At 47.9% G+C, this 20844-nt stretch overlaps 1 protein-coding gene across 2 annotated transcripts in view; it reads right to left on the bottom strand.

The window, feature by feature from the left end:
* Sik3 (SIK family kinase 3) overlaps positions 1 to 20844 on the bottom strand; it is a 229811-nt gene that overhangs the window by 9415 nt on the left and 199552 nt on the right. Inside the window, exons 7-21 of one of the 2 annotated variants that reach the window (XM_057768062.1) lie at positions 18954 to 19072; positions 18347 to 18457; positions 17960 to 18103; positions 17639 to 17716; positions 17403 to 17512; positions 14937 to 15090; positions 14524 to 14679; positions 10908 to 10978; positions 8594 to 8737; positions 4776 to 4926; positions 4003 to 4128; positions 3642 to 3727; positions 3121 to 3230; positions 2609 to 2948; positions 896 to 1821 (exon numbers count right to left, since the gene is read on the bottom strand). In XM_057768062.1, the coding sequence (XP_057624045.1) occupies positions 896 to 1821; positions 2609 to 2948; positions 3121 to 3230; positions 3642 to 3727; positions 4003 to 4128; positions 4776 to 4926; positions 8594 to 8737; positions 10908 to 10978; positions 14524 to 14679; positions 14937 to 15090; positions 17403 to 17512; positions 17639 to 17716; positions 17960 to 18103; positions 18347 to 18457; positions 18954 to 19072 (2826 nt within the window). The remainder of the gene's footprint in view (positions 1 to 895; positions 1822 to 2608; positions 2949 to 3120; positions 3231 to 3641; positions 3728 to 4002; positions 4129 to 4775; positions 4927 to 8593; positions 8738 to 10907; positions 10979 to 14523; positions 14680 to 14936; positions 15091 to 17402; positions 17513 to 17638; positions 17717 to 17959; positions 18104 to 18346; positions 18458 to 18953; positions 19073 to 20844) is intronic. The other variant, XM_057768063.1, reaches the window with a different exon arrangement.

The raw sequence follows: 20844 nt of genomic DNA, 5'->3' as shown, positions 1-20844 counted from the left end.
ACACACACACACACCAAGGGGTTCTGAAGCAACTGCAGCAGCATGCACTGGGCTGCACTGAATCATTAATGCCTCCACTGCTATCTCACCCTTCTGGACCCTGTGGCTTTACTGAGGACAGACGTTAGAAAGGAGGACAACTCATCTGTGATACGACAGCAGACAGGCAGCAGTAAGACTAATGTCAAAGGCCAGGGGGAAAAAGTCAGTGATAAACAGGACCCCATAGGGTGAGAGTCACGCAGAGAAAGACTGGAGGTAAGGCTGTAGGGACAGGACAACTTTGAACTGAAACCCAGAGGTTATACGCATGCTAACAAAAGTCCCAGATGGAAACCCGCATCTCAGATGACAGTGAAGTCATCCCTCCCTAATAGTTTACACCTCACTCTCCGTTATCAAGTGCATTCCTTCTCACATGAGCAGAATGTATACACACAAACGCCTGAACCGTCACAAAACGCTAGAGGACCACTGTTGATCGTGCTTCTCTTTCACAGACGAGGACGACCAGAACCAAGAGTCTAGGGCTCTCACAGTCAGGACAGGGTGAGGCCAGGGCTGGAGCTCTGATTCTCAGCCCCACAGTTTATACATTTGCTTAATGCTGCTGGCTATCTCTACTGCAGAAGCTTTCTGATGACCGTCGGGCATCTGTGGATCCCACGGCACGGTGGTGTGAGCAGGCGTGTCATGGGCGCTGTCTACTTCTATCCCTTTATTTTGTAAGTGACTCACCAACAGCCACTTCCTACGTGCTCCACTTCCCCAAATGGTCCTGAGGGTCTTCTCACGGCTCCCCACCCCCTTAGCAGCACAGAGTACAAGCTAATGCCCCTGCACACTCAAATTAGGGCAGACTTGCCCAAGGCTTTTACTCTGAGGGAACTCTTACCTCGGCTGGGCACCTTATTTCTGCTGAATGTGGCAGCTGGCTGGTGTCCATAGGGATGGATCCCCAGCTCCCGGGCCTGACTCACAGTTCCCAGCAAAGACTCAGGGTCCCCAGGCCCTCCGGTACTCAAGAGCAGAGGGCTGTCGTGGCAACCTTTGGTCAGTGTGCTTGAGCTCTTGTCTGCGAAGCCTGCCTTGGCCCCCTCACACAAGCAGTCCTCTTCCATGCTCTCCGAATGCATTAGTGGCGGCTGGTGGGCATACCCATGAGTGGGGGTGGGCGAGGGACCCTGTGAGATACCTTCCTGTGCTCTGATCTGTAGGAGATGCTGAGGGCTGGCGTGGTGGTGATGGTGGTATGAGTCAGCATTTTGATAAGATAAAGCCTGGCGCTCCGTCATACTCTGTCCCCCGAGGCTAGGAGCTAGGCTCCCAGCATCCCCTTGGTTCATGTGCCTGAACAATTCATGGTATTCTTGCTGCTGCTGCTGCTGCTGCTGCTGCTGCTGCTGCTGCTGCTGCTGTTGCTGCTGTTGCTGTCGATGCTGTTGCTGCCTTTTAATGAGCTGTGCAAACTCTGCTGGAGGCAGCCGAATGTCCGAGTGGCCGGTGAGCGAATGTCGGGGAGACAGCAGTCCTTGAAGGATGTGGGGAACCTGCTGGTGTCTGGTATAGTCTGGCGGTGTAGGGGAGAGCAGGGCCTGCTGTAGTGCTGACGTGGTATAGTGTGGGGGCTGCTGATGTGCATTGGGAGGGAAAGTGGGGAACTGGTCGAGTGGAGGGACTTTCAGGGCTTGAGTTGAAGGAAACCCCACTCCTGCTGAAGGGCTGTAGCTGCTGGGGGACCCCCGGGACTGGTCCGAAAACAGATGGGGGTTTAAATGCGCCTGGTCATAGTTAGCAGGAGAGAATCGATTCACGTTCAAGCTGCAGACACAAAAGGGAGTGAGTACCAGGCATCTGAGTAATAACTACACCAGCTTCCCCGGGGATAGTCACTAGCCTTCATCAGCACAAAGACCCCATGGTACAGACCTGGGCCGTGACATCACTGCTATTTGTCCCTTATTTGTTTACCCAAGTCTTTGAGGAGACTTATGGCACTGGGCATGGAAGCAGCAATCTTGAAAGCAACAGTCCAGCCTTGATTTGTTTCTTGAGGTCTCATGCCGCCCAGGCTAGCCTCTAACTTGCCACTCAGCCAAAGAGGCCCTTCAACTCCTGATGCTCCTGCCTCTACCTCTACAGTGCTAGGGTTCTGGGTACGGCTGGAACACCTGGTTCACGTGGTGCTGGGGTCTGTGCACGGCAACCTGGCACTCCACCCGCGGAGCTACGCACTCGGGCTTATCTAGCCTTTCTTAAAAAAATCATCTGAGCTGTTTACAGCAGCTGTCTCCAAGAGAACGACAGAGAAGGAAAGACCCTGGACAAATAACCTAGGGAATGAGACCTTCCTACATCCCTCTGACAGACCTTCCATTCCCTTTCTTGCGGGCCATCAGGAGGGCACGCTGCCATTTTTCTCCTGTCTCACTAATGGTTTGGTTCATGAACAGTTTACAAGCTCATCTTGATCCCACCATGCTGCTTTCACAAAGGGTGACACAGAGCATGGGCTCCTCAGACTTGTTCCTTCTCATTCACTTTGCTTAGGGGCCTCTTCCTCTCCAACTCACCTATACAACAGGCTGGGCAACACCGAGGCGCTTACCTGTGGGCCTCTGCGCTGTCAGCGCTCAGTTGCTTGGACAAGGGCCGGTGCCCATAGCTGAAGTTAGCCATTAGGTTGTTACGGTGCTGCATCTGGATCTGACTGGCACTGGGGCTGATGGTGATGCCCCGCCCCGGAGAGCCTGCAGCTGTCCCTGCCATGTTGCTGAGCATGTCAACTGGCTCCTGCAGCTGGATAGTCACCGGCTGTGACTGGCTAGGATGCTGCATGCCCAAGCAGGTTAGTGCCACACTGGGAGGTGGGGAACAGTTCTCAGGCTGCTGCTGAAACATTGCACCATGGGAGGGTAAGCCTTGAAACTGGGAGGGAGATGTAGCACCTGCAGAAAGAGGGACAGCAGGGTGCCCAGGTCACAATAGTTAAGAAATTTACCCAAGGTTTCACAATCAAGAAACAAAATAATAAAAAAACAACAACAAATCAAAGCAAAAGACCAAGTTTTTTCCTGCATAGCACATAATGGAACTATCTGGATGGCTGCCTCCACTCACCGTGAGACGTAATCATGGCACTGTTGACGGGCGGAGGACTATTACTTGGCTGCCTGAAGAGATGGTTGTTGGGGTGGTTGGGGGGTGGGCTTGAAGGTTGAATCCTTAACCTAAAAAAAAAAAAAAAAAAAAAAAAGACAGAACAGATATATAAGCCTCCTGAGGTGACAGAGCCATTTGGAATTAACAGTTAGCCATACGATACACGCAAATAGACATCTTTTAGTTTGGAGAAGCCAATCACGGTAGCAGGCCACCACACGCCTGTCCACATCTCATTCGGCCGGTCTTTCCAGGCACAAAGGCAGTGCTCACTGGCCTGGCTTGCAATGGATGTTAGCTTACTCTGTTCATACAGCTAAGGAAATAGCCAGGATCTTAGGAAGCCCCTTCAACTCTAAACCCACTGCTCTGTTCTCCCAAAGCAAATGCTCAAGTCAGACAGGTTTTCCCATGAGTCTGGCCCTGGGCGCCATGCTGTCCAGCCAGTGACTCAGGAACACCAGGAGTGCATCGTTTACCTTTGCAGCTGGTGGGTGAGGAGGGCTGGCTGATTTTCACATGCAGCCTGAAGAGGTGGGGAAGGCTGAGGAGGACAAATAGAATCCTAAAACATAAAAGGGGTGGAGGAGAAACCAGTATCATGAGCTGCAAAATTCATCAGACCTACTCTTGGGAAGGGAGGTGACAGAAGGCGCTATCTGTGACTGACTTTTGCTCCTGTGCTCTATCAAAGGGTTCAGTTGCCTTTCCTCACACATGTGACCCATAAACATAACTCACGCTCTACTTTGCCCTGAGGCCTTTTCACAATGTGCAGGCTAATGAGCCCGAAAGCAAACTCTAAGCTCACTGGAGAAGGCAGAGTGGATGAGGGCCTACTTGAATTTGCTGCTGGAGAATCTGGTGGTGCTGCTCCTGCTGGTACAGCATATGCTGCTGCTGGGTCTTCTCCAGGGTTCTCTCATCCATCTGTCCCCCGTACATCTTCTGTAGCTGTTCACACTCCTGAAGGGAAAGCGGTGGGGATGACGGGACACAGCCAGGCCCACCCCATGCAGTGATCTCTGCAGAGCAGATCTGCCCCCAAGGTCTCACGAGCAGAATGAGACACAGAAGAGCAGTGTCCTTGATGGGCCTGGCCAGGGATCCTCTCACACTCTGCTCCATGAGAATGAGCCACCAAGGACACACCGAATGCACGAGTGAGTGTCCAGTGTAAATCAAATACAAAGCACATGCCACTTGAATCTCTTGGCCCTTCATAGCAGCCTGGAAGCAGGTTTCCTACCAGCTGGAGATGATGCTTGGTGCTAACAAGGTACAGCAGCAGGTACACTAGGACCCCGTGCCCTGTGTGGCAAGGGGAATGCCAAGTTTGCTTAGAAGTACCTTCTCTGTTGCTTCCCAGGGAAACCCAAACCAGAAATGCCTTTCCAATGAACTACAGAGACAATGGAAAAATTTTAATCTCATTATGAGGGAAGAAAGTTTGACCCTGAAGAAGGCAGTATATGAGGAAGGCGCATTACAAAGCTATACTGTTTTAAGCTAGAACACCTCAGTGTTGCTGACACGAAGGCATAGAGAGTTACTGTCCTGGTCCTGGACATGGCACTGCTACCCCTGTCACCCCTGCTCCTCCATAGGATTACCTGCTGCAACTGTTTTATGCTGCTGCTGGTACCCATTTTTTCCAGGTGAGCTTTGAAGGCCTGGATGCTCGCAGCCCCATCTGAGAACCGGCGTACAGGAGAGAAACGCTCCGTAGGGAGGTGCAGGGTGTTGGAGTCCTTGTAGGTGGAGCTGAATATATGGGAAGAGATGGTTAGCAGCTAGGACTTGGGGGCTTTGACCAATCACACAGGGACCACTGTTCCAGATGACTACAGAGACAGCAGGCTGCATGAGGAGGCCGGTACACAGCATTCCCATGTCATTTCCTGAGGTGGCTGTTCCCCTTTAGAGGACTACATTTCCTACCTCTACTTACCTTAGGTCTACTTCCCAGGTCTGGTGAGGTTCTAGGTCAATTACATCTGGTTCTTATAAACATATTAGAGCTGGGTGTAATTCATCAGTATAGCCAGGATTGGTTGTATCAGAGCTCTGGTTTGTTTTTGTTTCTTTCTTTTTCTCTGTGTAATAGCCCAAGCTGTCCTGCAACTAGCTCTTGTAGACCAGGCTGGCCTCAAACTCACAGAGACCCACCTGCCTCTGCCTCCTGAGTGCGGGATTAAAGGCATGTGCCACCATTGCCTGGCTAGAGCTCTGGGTTTTATAGTCATACATTAGTTTCTATTATAGTTAGATTTTAGGGAGTTTATTTTTATACAAGCTTGGGTTTTAAAAACCAGATCTCTATCTGGTGTCTTCAGAAACTTAGAAGTCACCATTTGATCCGAGTTTCCTCCAGCAGTAACCTACGTGTGGCTGGAATGAACGAACCAATGTCAGCTCTGGGGTCAAAGGTCTGGCCTGGAACTCACAGCTCTGTTCCTGAAAGGGGAGGGTGGAGGCTGGGGTTGAGGAAAATAGGACTTCTGATACCAGGATAGAGACAGCACATTCCTCAGGAATGTGGGCCTCAAGATCCTGCACGTACCTTGTGGACAGACGTGAGCGAGACCTGTCACTGTGAGAAGCTCACACAGAGCCCACCTGCCCACCCTCCTTCTGACAGAGGGGTCCCCATGGCTCAACCAGAACACAGCCAGTGTCTTATGGGGAGAAAGAAGAGCCATCAATAAGGAGCCCGAAGACGGCACCAGGCTGGCTAACACCTATGTGTCACCTAACCAGAGAGAGATGTTTATGAGCTGAGATAGATAAGCAGGTTAAAGACTGCAGAGGCAGCGTCCCCACAGCTGATGGAAAGGGTGAGGGGGGGCAGGTCTAGGGCAGAGATGACATTACACTGAGCTATGGGTGAGGCGACTGGTCACCTTGCCAGTTCAGACTGAAGCAGAGCCAAAGCCAAGGAAGCAGGTGAACAAGCAAGTTCAAATACAGAGCAGACAGGGAAGGGCTGAGGAGGAACAATGACGGCAGCGAAGCCAAGAGAGTTTGGATGACAGGTGAAAGCCCTCACTCTCGTCACTAATGGCACTTCTGCTTCTGACTCCATCACAACTTTAAGCAGGAGTGAGCTATGAAATGAGCATGAACATCTATTTGCTTTAGTAACATAAAAGACAAATTAACCCGAGGTAGGGATGGGTATCACGATCCAGAAACAGCATTCGGGAAGGCAGCTTTCCGAAGCAAGTTCTGTCTGTACTGCAGATCCTTTGAATGAATTAAAAGAAAGCATCGGTATCATTTCTCCTAAGATTCGACTCCTACACTTTCAGAATCTTCAGGCAATGGACAGGTTTCTGTCACCAAGAGCTGTTCTTCGAGCCGTCTTCCTGCACAAAATCAGCCTTTCCATCACAGCAAGAACATTCCAGGTCCCAGGTGTGGCACGGCTTTCTGGAAACTCAGGCTGTGAAGAGACTGGCCCCAGCTCATCCCGGCTCAGTAACTTCAGGGGAGCGGTTCCAAGGGACCCGTCCACTGCAGAGGCATGGGCAGTGTCAAGCACACTTGACTTTATTTTCAAAAGCAACCACGTTCACTCAGGACAGCCTCACATGGGCTGCTAGTTCCACTATACCCTTCAAACAGAGACGCAGCCCTCAACTGGACAGAACCTGTCTTGTGTTAACTTTTAAACCACACACTTCCAGGGGGGAAATGTTGACCAGCCCCTCTTCTGTCTCCAGGGTAGACTTCACCTAGTATAACACAAAGAATAGATATATATTCTGTTCTTGTAATCATTTTCCAGAAAATGAAAGTATTTCAGTGACACAGGCAGGCCATCCATATCATATTGTTTGTTTTATGGCCTTTGAACACTTCTCTTTCCCCCTGAACTAACCTTAATCTCCTGTGCTTGGTGACCCCACCAAGACACTTTTGGTTTACACAAGTACCCCGCAGTACACAATCTGCCATTCAAGCATCCATTGGTTTTCAACTTGGTGTATCTCGGCCCCAGAAATCCATGCACCACTACCAAGAATGTGACATAGAAACAGCAGAGCTGCAGGCCAGGCCCTGGCAGTGACTGCGGGCAGAAGGCTCATCACACAGGACCTGCAGGCTGTGGTGATCTTCTTGTAAGGACAAATGTCAATAGAATAGCGGGTCTGTGAGGTTGGCGGGCTGGAAAGTGCTGAGGAGCACAGAGGGGTAAAGCTAGATACTCAAAGGACAGAATCTACACAAGAGGCCTGGGGAGGGCTGACAAATACCAGTCTAGAGGAGGAGGCGAGGAGTGAGTGTAAGTGCAGAGTCCTAAGTTACCAGCTGCCCAGGGCGCGGTCAGCTCACTAGCCAACAAGCAGGGAGGAGCTCTCTGTGACTGAGGTGCACTTCCCCAGGGGTTTCCTTCGGAGGGACTGTGCCATCACCATCATACATGACAACTTCCATTCCTTCTGCTCCTCACAGGACTTTTTCTTTCTAAATTGCTCACGGTCATTTATAGAAACTTACTTCCATTCTTCCAGAGTGCCAATGTGGCACTCATTATTCCCCTGTCTGTTCAGGCTTCACCTGTCCCTGCTGATTCCCTGATGCCCAGTGAACGAGAAGCACAATGGAACACCATATGCAGCTGATCAGTGACTGGTCACAAGTGTTCACTCACACAAATACACCTAATTTCCTCAGAACCTTCCCAAAGGGAGACTGCATTTCACTACCCCCATAAGAAGACTGGAAGGATAGATCAAGCAACGGCTGCTGACTTTGGAAACATGGCCTGTGAGCTGGAAGATAGCATCAGAACAGACTTGGCTAAGACTGTCAGTCACCAAGGAGTCACAGAAGACAGTCGCCTCAGCTTTCTTGCTGTTGGGCTACCTTAGGTTTGGAAACGTCTCCCTGGTCAGGATGGTGAAAGCTTGTTTTCCCTTCTTCAAGGCAATGATCTGAATAACAGAGGCCTAGTGCAGACTTTGCTGTCAGACCCTTCGAAGAATGACTTTCCGTTCCTGCTCTACCATTCATTAGGGATGCTCCTCCCCCTATGGCCAGCCTGCTGCTCAGGGCTAACATCACAGAAGTGCCCATTCTTTCTAAGGTGATGAACTATTAAGAGTCAGGCCTGTGGATGCTGCTACAATATCCTCATCTCTAGAGTTGTCTTCTGAGAGCATGACTCCCTCGAAGGCCTACAGGACTCAGCTGAAGATGATAAACAGGTCTGCAAGGAAATAGGATGAAAGGACTTTGGATTGCTCCAGAATCCAAGAGAAAACTTTTGCCTTGTATCTTGCCTAGTGCTGGGAGCTGAGAAGATGTGAGTTCGGGATGGCAGGTGGCTTCTAGTTAAAGCCAGTCACCATGACCTGGAGACTAGTCATAAGGGTGCTGGTCCAATGAGCCTCAAGGAAGCTCACACTGCCATGTGGCTACTCACCGATGCTGGTCAGGTACCAGGTGAGGAGGCCAGACCCGGGGACGGAAAGACTGCTGTCCTAGCTGCCGTTGTAGGTCCGGTGGGATCTCAGCTGTCGGGCTGGTCATGGCCAGTGTGTGTCTTTTGGACCTATTTGCCAAGTACCTGCAACAAGCAGGGAGGACATTTCATAGTAAAAAAGACAAGAATGTTTCTGTGCTAGAAGCAACAGAAGCTAGTCGGGAACGCTCGGCAGGACAGTGCGGGCGCCAGAAGGGCTCCGCGGTAAGCAGCCCCTGACAGGATGGAAGTGAAGCATGTCTAACTGGCCAACAGAAGTCAGCTTACCACTGAAGTGGCTGAGTTTTGAGCTTGAGAGTAGCCATTTAAGAGAGGAAAAGCAGGCCTAGCTCACAAAGGCAACAATTTCCTTACTTTATTCCATTCAATAGAAGAAGTTATTTTTTTATATATCATTTTTTTTCTCCAAATTTCCAAACTACAAGTCAGAGGAAATGAACCCAAGGCCTGTTTCAAGGGAGGTAGTCAGAAAGAGCCAACTTATGTCTCCTGGTGTCAGAGGCCTCGGGTTTTGTCTGTCCTTACTACATGCCAAAGAAGACAGACTTACTTGAGGACAACTAAGTTCTTCCCTCATGTCCTGTGACCAAAGCTCAGTCACTGGACAAGAAAACTGATGTGACATCCAGAGGACTAACCTAAGAGGATGAAGGAATAAAGCACTTGGGATACTCAGAGCTGTTTTTAGGAGATAAAGAAGCAAGGTAAGAAAACGGAAGAGTCAGGCGCCCAGGAGTCAGCCTCAATGATCCCTTCACACTAAAAAACTTCCAGACCCACACGGGTCAGCACCGTATAAGATCCAGGCCCTGTGTCTGGTTCAGCTTCCTCAACACTTCTGATTGTCTTGGGTACACATAAGAGAAGCATGATTCCTCTGTCCCAACAAAATGATGGGCACTCTAGCCTTTCAATGTTGGTTGGAAGAGAAAGGAGGAGACAGAGGAAGAACGGCTAAGACAAAGAAGATAAACCATGGCTGCATCTTTTCATGGAGGGAAGGCAGTACATAGAACAATCCCTACTTTCTTGTTTCTCCACGATACCAGCAGGGCTCATTTGTAACCTCTTGTCTCCTTCTGTCAGCAAACCATAGGAACAAGAGCATCAGAGTGTGGTGGTCACACAGCTCTTCTCCTATGGCTAGGCTGTGGAGGGAGCTGGCACCCCTGTTCACTAGAGCGCTTTGCTTTGTTTTGTTTCCTTTTCTTTTCTGCAAAGGACCAGCTTCTTTGAACAGGAGCTCTTATATAGATCTCCTGAGTGTAGGAAGCATCCTGGACAACAACCAGAAGGTTCTCGGTTTATTCCTAACTACATTGCCCATGTAAGCTAAAAGTCGTTATCAGACTGTAATTCATTGTATGCAAACTTGAGAGAAAGCTACCAGTGGTTAATGTTCATTGATAAAAACACCCAACGTTTCCCCAAGAGCCCATGAAAACCATTTTATTTCGATTTCCCTCAAGGGAAAACATATAATCTTGAAGAACACCTGTGTTTCTGGGAAAATACATGCTGGATTCTGGTGAAAACCGCTCCCCAGAAAATAAGAAAGACAACTTCACAAGGGGGCATGCATGGAGGTGAAGACCATAGCTACTGGAACTGAGGCCAACGGACAGCACATCATGCCTGACGGTCACTACTGTCCTCTGTGAATCAGGCGTCTCTCAACAGGGTTCTACAGACAATGGACATTTACATCTGTCTCTGGCCCCATCCCACCCCACCCCACTTTTTTTTTCTTTTCCAATATCTCTTTGTTGGTACAAGGGAGTAGAAGAAACACACAGCAAACAGTACAGGAGGTATTCATTCATTCTCCTGGGAAGGAGGAGTCCATGCCAGAGGTCCAAGGCCAGACTAGCTAGGATCACTGTCATCTCAGATCTCCAACTCCTTTTCAGTGAACAGTTCGTGGCAGGTAGGAGCAGGCTGTATGCCTTCTGAACACTATCAGAGTTGCAATATGAAGGCGGGGGACAAGGAAGGGAGGAGGGAGGAGAGAAAAATGTTCTTAAGGTTATTGCTGTCACTTAAGGGCTTCCAGTGGCGCTTATAGAAATGAGATTTCTGGACAGTCTTCTGTCACTTCCGTGTGGGGAGGAACACGCCATCTGGCTTGAGCAAAGAGACCACACAAGGGCCGAAGCTGCACTGCACCACCTCCTTGGGCAGAGGTGACCTCTCGCTGGTTGCAGGGGGAGCCTGCCCAAGGACGTTCTGCAAGCACTGCCAGATGTCACATTACCTCTGCACAGCTTCCTGATCTGGCTCCCCATCCGAGCTCTCCTCATCCACAGGGGTAACGGCTGGCACTGCCTGCAGAGACAGGAAAGGAAGGCTCAGGGTGGCAGCTAACTCTGTGATGCCTTTGAACTCTGATAACTGGACTGAGGCCCATGGTCTTGTTAATGCTATTATTTCTAAGACTTTTCTAGAACCCGTGGGTTAGAGAGAACTTTCATTCATCTTGTTTTCTAGTTCCAGCTTGCTCGGGTAATAGAAATTTGGCTTTCTTCCCTTATATCCACTTGTCTGTTCATCTAACACTTGAAGGCCTACTATAAGACAAACTGTGAATTTACAACTATAGTCATTGCCTTTGTTTTACAGAGACAAGTGAACAGACAATTAGAAAAGCATGATTAAGCTTTCTCAAGTCCTCTATGGGGTGCTTTGGAGGCCTGAGGAGTGCACAGGAGCTAGCAACCAGGCAAAGAGCAAATGGGTCATAGGCTGAGAGAAGTGTCCAAGGACCTGGAATACATAAAAACTGTCCATCTAAAGTGCTGAGGAACTGACCTCATTAATGTCAGTCCCAGAGTTTGGACATTTGAACTTCAGGGAAGCATCATGATGCTTCAAAGTGTATCGTCACAGAACATACAATCTAAGAGTTTGTATTCAATACTTTAAAATACTCACTACCCTCCAAAACATGAATGAAATAAGAAGCGCCATACACACATCACAGGGGCTGCTGGCTCCTCTGCATAAAGACAGGAATGCTGTGTACCCTCAAAAAATATTCTTGGCCCAGTGGCACATATCATCATCATCCACACCTCAGGTATCATCAGAAATGAGTTCAATGACCAAACAAGGCACTTTAAAAACACTGTATTATGGGGCTGGAGAGATGGCTCAGTGGTTAAGAGCATATACTGCTCCTGCAGAGGACCTGAGTTTGGCTGCCAGCACCCACACTGGGTGGCTTGTAACTCAACCTCCAAAGGCTTCTACACCTCTGACCTCTGGTGCCCCCCACCTCTCCCCCACATTAATTTAAAATATTTTCTTTACATTTACACAATGGAATACTACACAGCAGAAAAAAATAACGACATCTTGAAATTTGCAGGCAAATGGATGAATCTAGAAAACATCATATTGAGTGAGGTAACCCAGACCCAGAAAGACAAATATCATATGTACTCACTCATAAGTGGTTTTTAGACATAAAGCAAAGAAAACCAACCTACAATTCATAACCTCGGAGAACCTAGACAACAAAGAGGACTCTAAGAGAGACATACATGGATCTAATCTACATGGGAAGTGAAAAAAGACAAAATCTCCAGAGTAAATTGAGAGCATGAGGATCATGGGAAGAGGGCAGAAGGAGAGGGGAGAGGAAAGGAGGGGAGTGGAGAAAAATAAATAGTTTAATAAAAACAATAAATAGAAAGAAAAAGTTAAAAATTTATTTTCTTAAAAACTGGGTTAATTACAAAACAAAACAAAACAAAACAAAACAAAACAAAACAAAACAAAGCTTTTAAAATGATCCCAACATTTGAAGCTTCGCGTCCTTTAGTTCTAGGGCAGAGTAAACAGACAGGAAGTGGCTATAGCTGAGGCAGAGGAAGGACACTTATAAATGGCCTTGAAGAGCATACAAATGTATTTTGGGACAGGCAGTGGTGAATCACTACAGGATTTAAAGCAGGGGCACAGTGTTACAGGATCTGTGTTTGGAAAAGTGAGGTCTCTTCAGCTGCAGGGTAGAAGAGCCCGCCAGTGGAAACCAGGAAGCCAGCCAGGTATATCATCTGGGAGTCCACTGTGTTAATCCAGGTGACCATGACTAAGGAAAGGGAGCAGAGATGGAGAGAGGCAGGCTTTTTAATTCACAGACATTAGATAACTGATAGCAGGAATACCAAAAACTGTATAAAGATTAAGAAAAAAAAATCCATGTTCCTAGCTTGTGTAGTCACCAGGACAATAACAGTGCTGTTCACAGTCACTGTAGGGGAAGACAATGTCACCACATTAAGGTAAGTTTTGGAACTGTTGCATTCAGGTTGTGAGTACTTGTGCGGTAGCCACTAGCCTTCTGGTGGAGGCAATCCCTCAAACACATGTGTAGATCTCGGAAGAACACTCTGGGTGAGAACCAGATGGCAGGTGGAATTATGGGAGCACACAGGCTCATCCAAAGAGGAGACAAGAAAGAATGGGAAAGGGGCCTCAGGTCAGTCTTGGCTGAGCAGACAGGAACTGAAAGGGAGACAGGAAGGCAGAGGGAAATCTAGGGTGGTGCTGCAGGAGCCAAGGGGAAAGAAACGTCACCAATGACAAATAAGAGTTGGGACATCCAAAAAGATAAAGATTAAAAATGCTCACTGGATTTATCAACATGAGCTTGTAAGGGACCTTCGCAGCAACAACTCCAGTGGACAGAGTTAAGTCACCCCACTTCCCACACTGCTGATTCTGATTCCTCCCGACCAATAGTGACACCGAAAGCCTCTGGTGCCTAAGAGCATGTCATTCACTTTGGCATTTAATCCTGCATGTTTGTTTTATTATTATTATTTTGAGTCTATGTCTTAGCCCTGGCTAGACTGGGACTCACTATGTATACTAGGTTGGTTGCAAACTTGCAATGACCCTCATGTGCCTGCCTCCCAAGTGCTGGTTTTGCACACTTTTTTACTAGTCAAATATTTCATATGGGCTAGACTTGTCTTTGACATCATAAACAGCACGCTGTTTCTACTGCGGAACTGTTTTCTCAACTGCAGTGCTTCTGAAAGTGGGGCCCATAGGCTCACAGTGCTCTGTGACCAAACCCATGAAAAAGAAAGCACAGAATTCCAGAGTGAGCTTCCAGGTGCTTTCCTGACAAGTTAGTCGAGTGATTTACAAATTATTGATCCACAATGGATCAAAGGAGAGCAGAAGTCACCAGCTGCCGTGATTGTAAGCAGTACTGCTCTAAAGAGTTCATGAGGGCTATGGAGGTAATATTCAATTCGATGGAACTCCGACAGAAAAATCATCAAGAAATAAACAGAAGCCAACGTGTCACCGCCATACAACAATGATGTGACTAAAGCTAGAGCCATGATATAGTCATATAAGCACTGAGGCCGTGCCAAAAATGTGAGGTGATGCTCAAAGGAGAGCGGGTGAGAGGGTAATTTTGAAAGCTCGTCTAAAAAGTGCTAATTCCACAGGTTGGTGAGCTGGCTTGGCAGGTAAGCATTTGCTGTGCAAGCCTGAGACCTAAGTTCAAACTGCGGACCCCGTGTGAGGTGGAGAGGACTCCCAGAAATCGTCCTTGGGCCTCTATGTGCGCACTGTGGCATGCGCACACCCCTGCCAACTAATCTTCCTAAGACAGAATTTAAAAAGCCAGTCGCTCTAGAGTGCACTGCCCACTTGAACCGGCTTCTGTGGGGGCATCCTCTGAGCTGTCTGCATGTGACCCGCTTGGAAGAGGAGGAAGTCAGCAGAACATACACAACACTCTAAGTTAGAGAGGAAATTCAGGTATTTTAGCCATGTCTAGCCCTAGGCTCACAGCCTTCTTGTGGAAAGCCTTTGAGAAAGTCAGGCTATGTGCTGCTACTCACTGGTGTCATGGTGACAAGTGGGGAAGGTCCCCGTGGGCGCTTTAGCAGCTGCTGGGCATGCAGTTGGATGTTGGCTCCTCCGTCTGATGCTCTCCGGCCAAGGGGCCCCATTCCATTCAGCAGCTGTAGTGTGGGCGGCTGTAATAGAGACTGCTCCTGCCAGGAGGGTAGGCAGGATACAGTGGTGAGACAGTACAATCTGGGAGCAAACAGCACCACCCTCATCTACTCCAGTTAGAGGATCCTCTGATGGTGAACAGAACTGAAGAACTCTCCCATTGCCAGAGCTGTTTACAAAAGGGAACGCCCCCTCGCTGAGGAAACCCTTCGCTAATAAGGACAGTCCTTTCAAAGCCTCCCGAGGGAAGAGCAAGCTTGTTTCTTATGGGCAGGCCCTTTCCACGGCCACGTACCTTGTACTCAAGCTGTCCAGTTGGCTGCAGACTCTGCATGGGCAACAGGTTGTGCATGAAGTTCATGTTAGGGGCCACCTGCAGGAATGGAGCCTGTGGGTTCACTCCAGGAAAGCCAGGCAAGAGCTTCTGCAGATCTTCCATAACTTCCGTGCTGACAGAAAACAGGAAAAGAGAAGTGTGGTTCCTCAAGTATTTAAGTCTCTGAAGTGATGCTACCACTATACACCCAGCACGGTTATTTTGATTTTGTCTGCCTGCCTGCCTGCCTGCCTGCCTGCCTGCCTGCCTGCCTCTATCTATCTATCTATCTATCTATCTATCTATCTATCTATCTATCTATCTATCTATCTCTTTTCTTTTTTAAAGACAGGGTTTCTCTATGTAGCCCTGGCTGTCATGGAATTCACTTTGTAGACCAGGCTAGCCTCAGACTCACAGAGATCTGCCTGCCTCTGCCTCCAGAATGCTGGGATCAAAGGCCTGCACTACCATTGCCCAGCTTTTTCTATCCTTTTTGTATGTGCATATATGTGTATGCATATGTACTCTACATGTGTGTAAGATAGCAAACATGCATGCAGGTATCCAAACATATGTATGTACATGAGTGTGGAAGCCAAAGGTGGGTTGTCTTCCTCTATCATGCTCTGTATTTTTTTTTTTTTAAAAGAAGGGTCTCTCTCTCTCTAAGGCCGGGCGGTGGTGGCACACACCTTTAATCCCAGCACTTGGGAGGCAGAGGCAGGCGGATCTCTGTGAGTTCGAGACCAGCCTGGTCTACAAGAGCTAGTTCCAGGACAGGCTCCAAAACCACAGAGAAACCCTGTCTCGAAAAAAACCAAAAGGGTCTCTCAGCTGAACCTGAAGCTCACTGACTTGTGAGTCAGGATGGTCATGAGCCTGTGGATCTGCTTGTCTTCATCCCACAGAGTAGAAGTTACTACAGAGGTTGAACAGCTGGCTTTTCCATGGGTGCTGGAATCTAAACTCAGGTCTTTATGCTTGCAGGGGAAACACCTTCCCCACTACCCATTGGGCAAAGTCAAGTCCCCTACTTTACTTTTCTCCGAAATTTCTATTTCTGTATAAGATTCTAAAGCAAAACAGAAGTCTACTATGTGGAATTTCACTCTGTCATTTACTCCAAGTTACTGGCAATTGCTACTCTTCATTGATCCTCTCAAAAACCAACAGAGGAGACACTGGCACAACTCCAGGCCAGGCTTTTAAAGCCTGGAGGCGAAGAGCAACTTTCTAGAGAGCTCAGGCCATCTACTAAGACAATGGCTGCCTGAAGTAGCAACTGATTCACCAGGGAAAGAATGCAATTCCCACCGCCAGCGCTGACAGGACAGATAAGTACTGGCTGTTCAGGACTGTCATGCCCAGCAGACTTTAAATAAGACATCTTTCCACTAATCACGACTCAGGACTCCACCCCTCTGTGGTGACACATTTTGTGGAACCAAAATGTTCCTTCAATTGCTCGTTTGATCACAAGCCGAGAACAAGGAACATAAAAGAGCAAACCACCAGGCTTGGGCGTTGCTTCTGAGATTCACTGAGAGGAGAGACATTTATAAAAGAGACAGCTCTGCCCTGAGCTGAACTCTCAGGAGAAGGCTTGCTACAACCTTTTCTTCCCTGCTCAGTTTAAGAAAACATTCAGCACCAAGATGGACAGTTGTTCAGGCTGACATGCCTCAATTGCAGAGCAGAAACGGGATGAGTTGGTCCTTAATCTATTTGCCCAACATGAAGGCCTCGGGGAACACTGTGACAGGTAGACTTTGAAGAACACTTTGGGAAATGTGTTTTGGTATTCTTGTTCATTCTGGGAGCAGAGCAAGAGACTGAACCCTGGGACCTTGCCTATGTCAGGAAAGCACCTCTGCTGCTGAGCTCTATCCCCACCACTGATGACTTCATGGTTAACTGTTCACATATATAAATTATGCCACATCACTTAGCTTCCCTTTGTAGGAGACTACTGATATAGAACATGGGCAGACAATATCTCTTAAACTTTGAAAGTTGGCTGTTTGATTGACTGATTGAGACAGGGTTTCTTTCTATATCCTGGCTGTCTTGGAACTTGATATATAGACTAGTTGGCATCAAACTGAGAGATCCTCCTGCCTCTGCCTCCTGAGTGCTGGGACTAAAGGTGTGCACAACATTTTGCTAAACTTGGCTGAATTTTAAGGAGTACTTATGGATGACTCCACCATCATCGACAAATATTCTATCATATTCTTCACCATGGCACAATGGCTGCTAAGAGCAACCAGATACAGGGAGACTTTAACTAGTCAAATTGGCAATGGTCTACCATGATCCCTGATGTGTTAAAAATGTGTCTTGGTTACTTATTTAGATCATGAAGTAGGAGAAAATGTGCCATAGGAGGCACTCAAAGGCAGAGTGCCGTAGCACAGGACAGGATGTTGACCACGTACTTACCGTGGGTCAGCCACTCCCACTGTGTGCCTTCTCATTGACAAATAACGAACCAAGGCTTCAGGAGAAGGCTCTTCACCTTCATCGCTGTCCAAGTTCACTGTCCCATCAGGCTGAAGTGGAGGGAAAAACAACTGATCAGAAATAAAAAGTAACTAGAAACAAGAAGGAAGGAAAAGAACTGTGGCTCTGGGAAGAAAAGTGGTTTCAATTGACAGTGATCAGATACGGTTACTTGCCTCTATAATTTGGTTCTCTGGGTTGATCAGCTGAACTTGGGGGACACTAAGGTTCATGGCAGTGCCGGTCTGCTCCGTCTAGAAAGCAGTACATATGGATAAACAAAGACTTGAGACACGAGAAGAAATAACAGCTTTCAAATTAGCTTCTCCTCTCACCTCTCTCTTTAAGATATGGTTTTTCTGTGTAGCTCAGGCTAGTCTTGAACTCATCATTCTTCTGCCTCAGATCCCCAAAGACTAGGGTTCAAAGCAGTCTTGATCGCCACCCATACCCTGGTATAACTTGTCCCCACCTAGGCCACTGAAGACACTGCCCACCTGGATATTGACTGGTGCTTGAAATGTCATGGCTCTGGGCATGCTAGGAAGAGCTCCGAGGCGCAGAGTTTTATGTCTCTTATGTCGATCGCACAGCAGGCTGTAGATTGCACTATAGTGATCATAGGCATCTGATCTTAATGACTACCAAATAGAAGGGGAAAGGGTGAAAACCCCAATGAGACGCCGTCCCAATGACCACATTCTCCAATAACATCTGCAGACTCCAACAGCAGCTTCTTCCTTCCTTCGCAGACCAGGAAGGACAAAGGAAGAGGAAAAAGGATGAAAGCAGAAAGACCCAAGTGCTCAGGAGAAGACAGTGCAGGGAAGGAAGGCAAGAGGAAAGGCTGCTTGTTTTATTTGCTCTCCACTCCTCCTCGGTACCTCAAGTGTCCGCTCCTTGTCCAGTCCCATGTCTTCCATGGCCAAGAGGACATCATCATTGATTGGATCTGTCTGTCTTTCTTCCTTCAGTTGCTGGCATTCAGCTATTAACTGTAACATGGAAAGATGCAAGCTGTCAAGTTCCCAGTTAACTACATCAACATGGCATGTGATACATATTGACCAAGCTGTTTTATGCTCCCTTGCTGAGGATCCGCTGGGTCTCATACAAAATCTAAGCAAGACAGCTCTGGCAATCAGTTAGGAGCTGACAAGAACCTCCTGTTTCCAGAGCTCCTGGGGTATGTGGAATGATCATAACGGAAGCAGCAGTATGCTACAGAAGCTGTTGAAGTGAGCACTCAGACAGGAGAGGTGTTCCGGTGGCAGGAACTGGGGCTATACTGTCTCAGAAGTCAAAAGGAAAATATGATTTAGGGACAAATGATAAGGAACCAGTGTCACTAGTCTCCACAGTCGAGCTGGCTCTTGCAAGCTTCCTGCTGAATTCATATCCACTTCAGTTTTACACAGCAGTTGGTTCCTAGTGCTCATTTCTTCAGGTCTTGGGCAGATTAAGTTCTCTGAGGCAAGGGGCCCAACTCACCCTCTCGAAGTTGGGATCTGCATCCCCCAGCTTCATCCACTTGTGCCTGCAGATCTGCTCCATTGAGAGGCGCTTGTTTGGGTCTAACACCAGCATGTGGCGGATCAAGTGCTCACATTCTGCAACAGACAAACAGCCTGCCTTCAGTCTGGTGAGGGAGGCACCGGTGGAGCTGAGGAGCTAGAGGAAGCAAAAGCAGCAGGTAGATTCTCAGGCTCCCTGCTTCTAGTTATGTTTCCCTTCTGCCTCCATCCTTACCTACTTCATTGCTTACTCCTGAAGGAAGTGGGCAAAGAGAGAAGAAAAAGAAATTCAAATGGGGAAGTCTGGTCAACTCCTCCACTAAGTCTGAGGAGAAAAACCTGGGGCTAATGCATGAACTCTGTTTTGTAAAGCACGCCTCCCTATAATAGAATGAAGACTAGAATGCCCTCTACAGAGACTTAACGTCTTAGAAGTTCTCAAATTGGTCAACTCCAGCCTCCTATACATGTTATCATGTGTATATTAATAACTTGGGGTTAGGTGTGCAGTGTGACTCTTCAAAAGTCAGTAGATCTGGAGTTTCTCATGACACAGGGGACATGGAGAGGGGGATGTGCATAGGCCACCTGTCACAAGCTGTGACATGGCTGGCCTTGATGTGAATTAAATACTACAGGAACATAAAGCAGAGATTCAGCCAATTAGTGTTTCTCTCTGGGAATGCATACTCTAGGTTATACTGGAGAAAGAACAAAGGGTTCAAAATCAGAAACCTTTGAAATAAAAGTTATGCCCTTTAAAAAGTTTCTCATCTGTAAGCTGGAAGTTCTGATGACAATGTGGGAGTGGCAGTTATGGGGAAGGTGGGAGGCAATGGTAAGGTCTTCTTCCCAGCACTTTACAGTTATTATCTCAGTCTCACATAATCCTAAGGGTAGTGTACTAGCATCCTTTCCACTTTAGAAATGGCCCAGATTAAGTACAAAGTCCACAGTCACATGGTTTTCAAGTCAGATTCAAACTGATAGTCTGGCTGTCCACCTGCATGTGTGTACATCTGTGCAGGTACATTTGTCCATGTGAGCAAGCATGTAAGTCTGAGGGCAATGCTAAGATGTCTTCCTCAGCTGTTTCCACCTTATTTTTAGAGACAGAGTCTCTCATAAACCCGAGGAACACCAATTCAGCTAGACGAGCTGGCCAGTGGACTCCTGAGATCTTTATATCTCCACCGTCAGTGTTGGGGTTACAGGTGTGTACCTCCATGCTTACTTTTATGTGGTTGCTACGGATCCAACTAAGGTCTAATACTTGCACTTTATCCAATGAGTCAGCTTTCCAGCCCTTTACCGGGTGCCTTTAACCACAGCTGTATGCTGCCTCAATCTCACAGAGCCAAAGGGGGTCCATCAACCTGAACACCACCAGTCCTTCAGCCAAACCATCACTGCTTGCTCAGACAGTCAGAAAAGGTTCCTAAGCGGTCTTTCTGTTTTTGTTCTTTCTTCAGTTACAGTGTACTCTCTGCTGGGATGTTTCTGGAGCCAAGGCTAGACCAGCACCACCTTAATAAGTCTACTTAAATAAAAATAATAACTTCTTAACAACTCTTAATAATTTCTTCCCACGATCACCAGAATAAATATCCAGAGTCCTGGGCCTCCAAGGCTCCTGTTTGTTTCCCACATAACCAGCTCCTTCCACTGTCCAGCCTCTATGCTTGCTTCTCCTCAGGAAAACTGACTCCTCAGGCCTTCTCACGGCAGCTCCTGTCATACAGGTAAGAGGTTAACTCCACGTCCTCAGAAGCTCTTCCCTGACCTCTGACACAGGCTCAGTGGCTCTTCACTGTTTCACTCGTCTTTATTTACATGGATGACTGAAGGACTCATGGTCCATGCCTGTC

Source organism: Chionomys nivalis, chromosome 4 (genome assembly GCF_950005125.1).
Source record: "Chionomys nivalis chromosome 4, mChiNiv1.1, whole genome shotgun sequence".
NCBI lineage: Eukaryota > Metazoa > Chordata > Mammalia > Rodentia > Cricetidae > Chionomys > Chionomys nivalis.
Note: the sequence above shows the minus strand (reverse complement) of the source record. Positions and strands in the feature narration are given on the sequence as shown.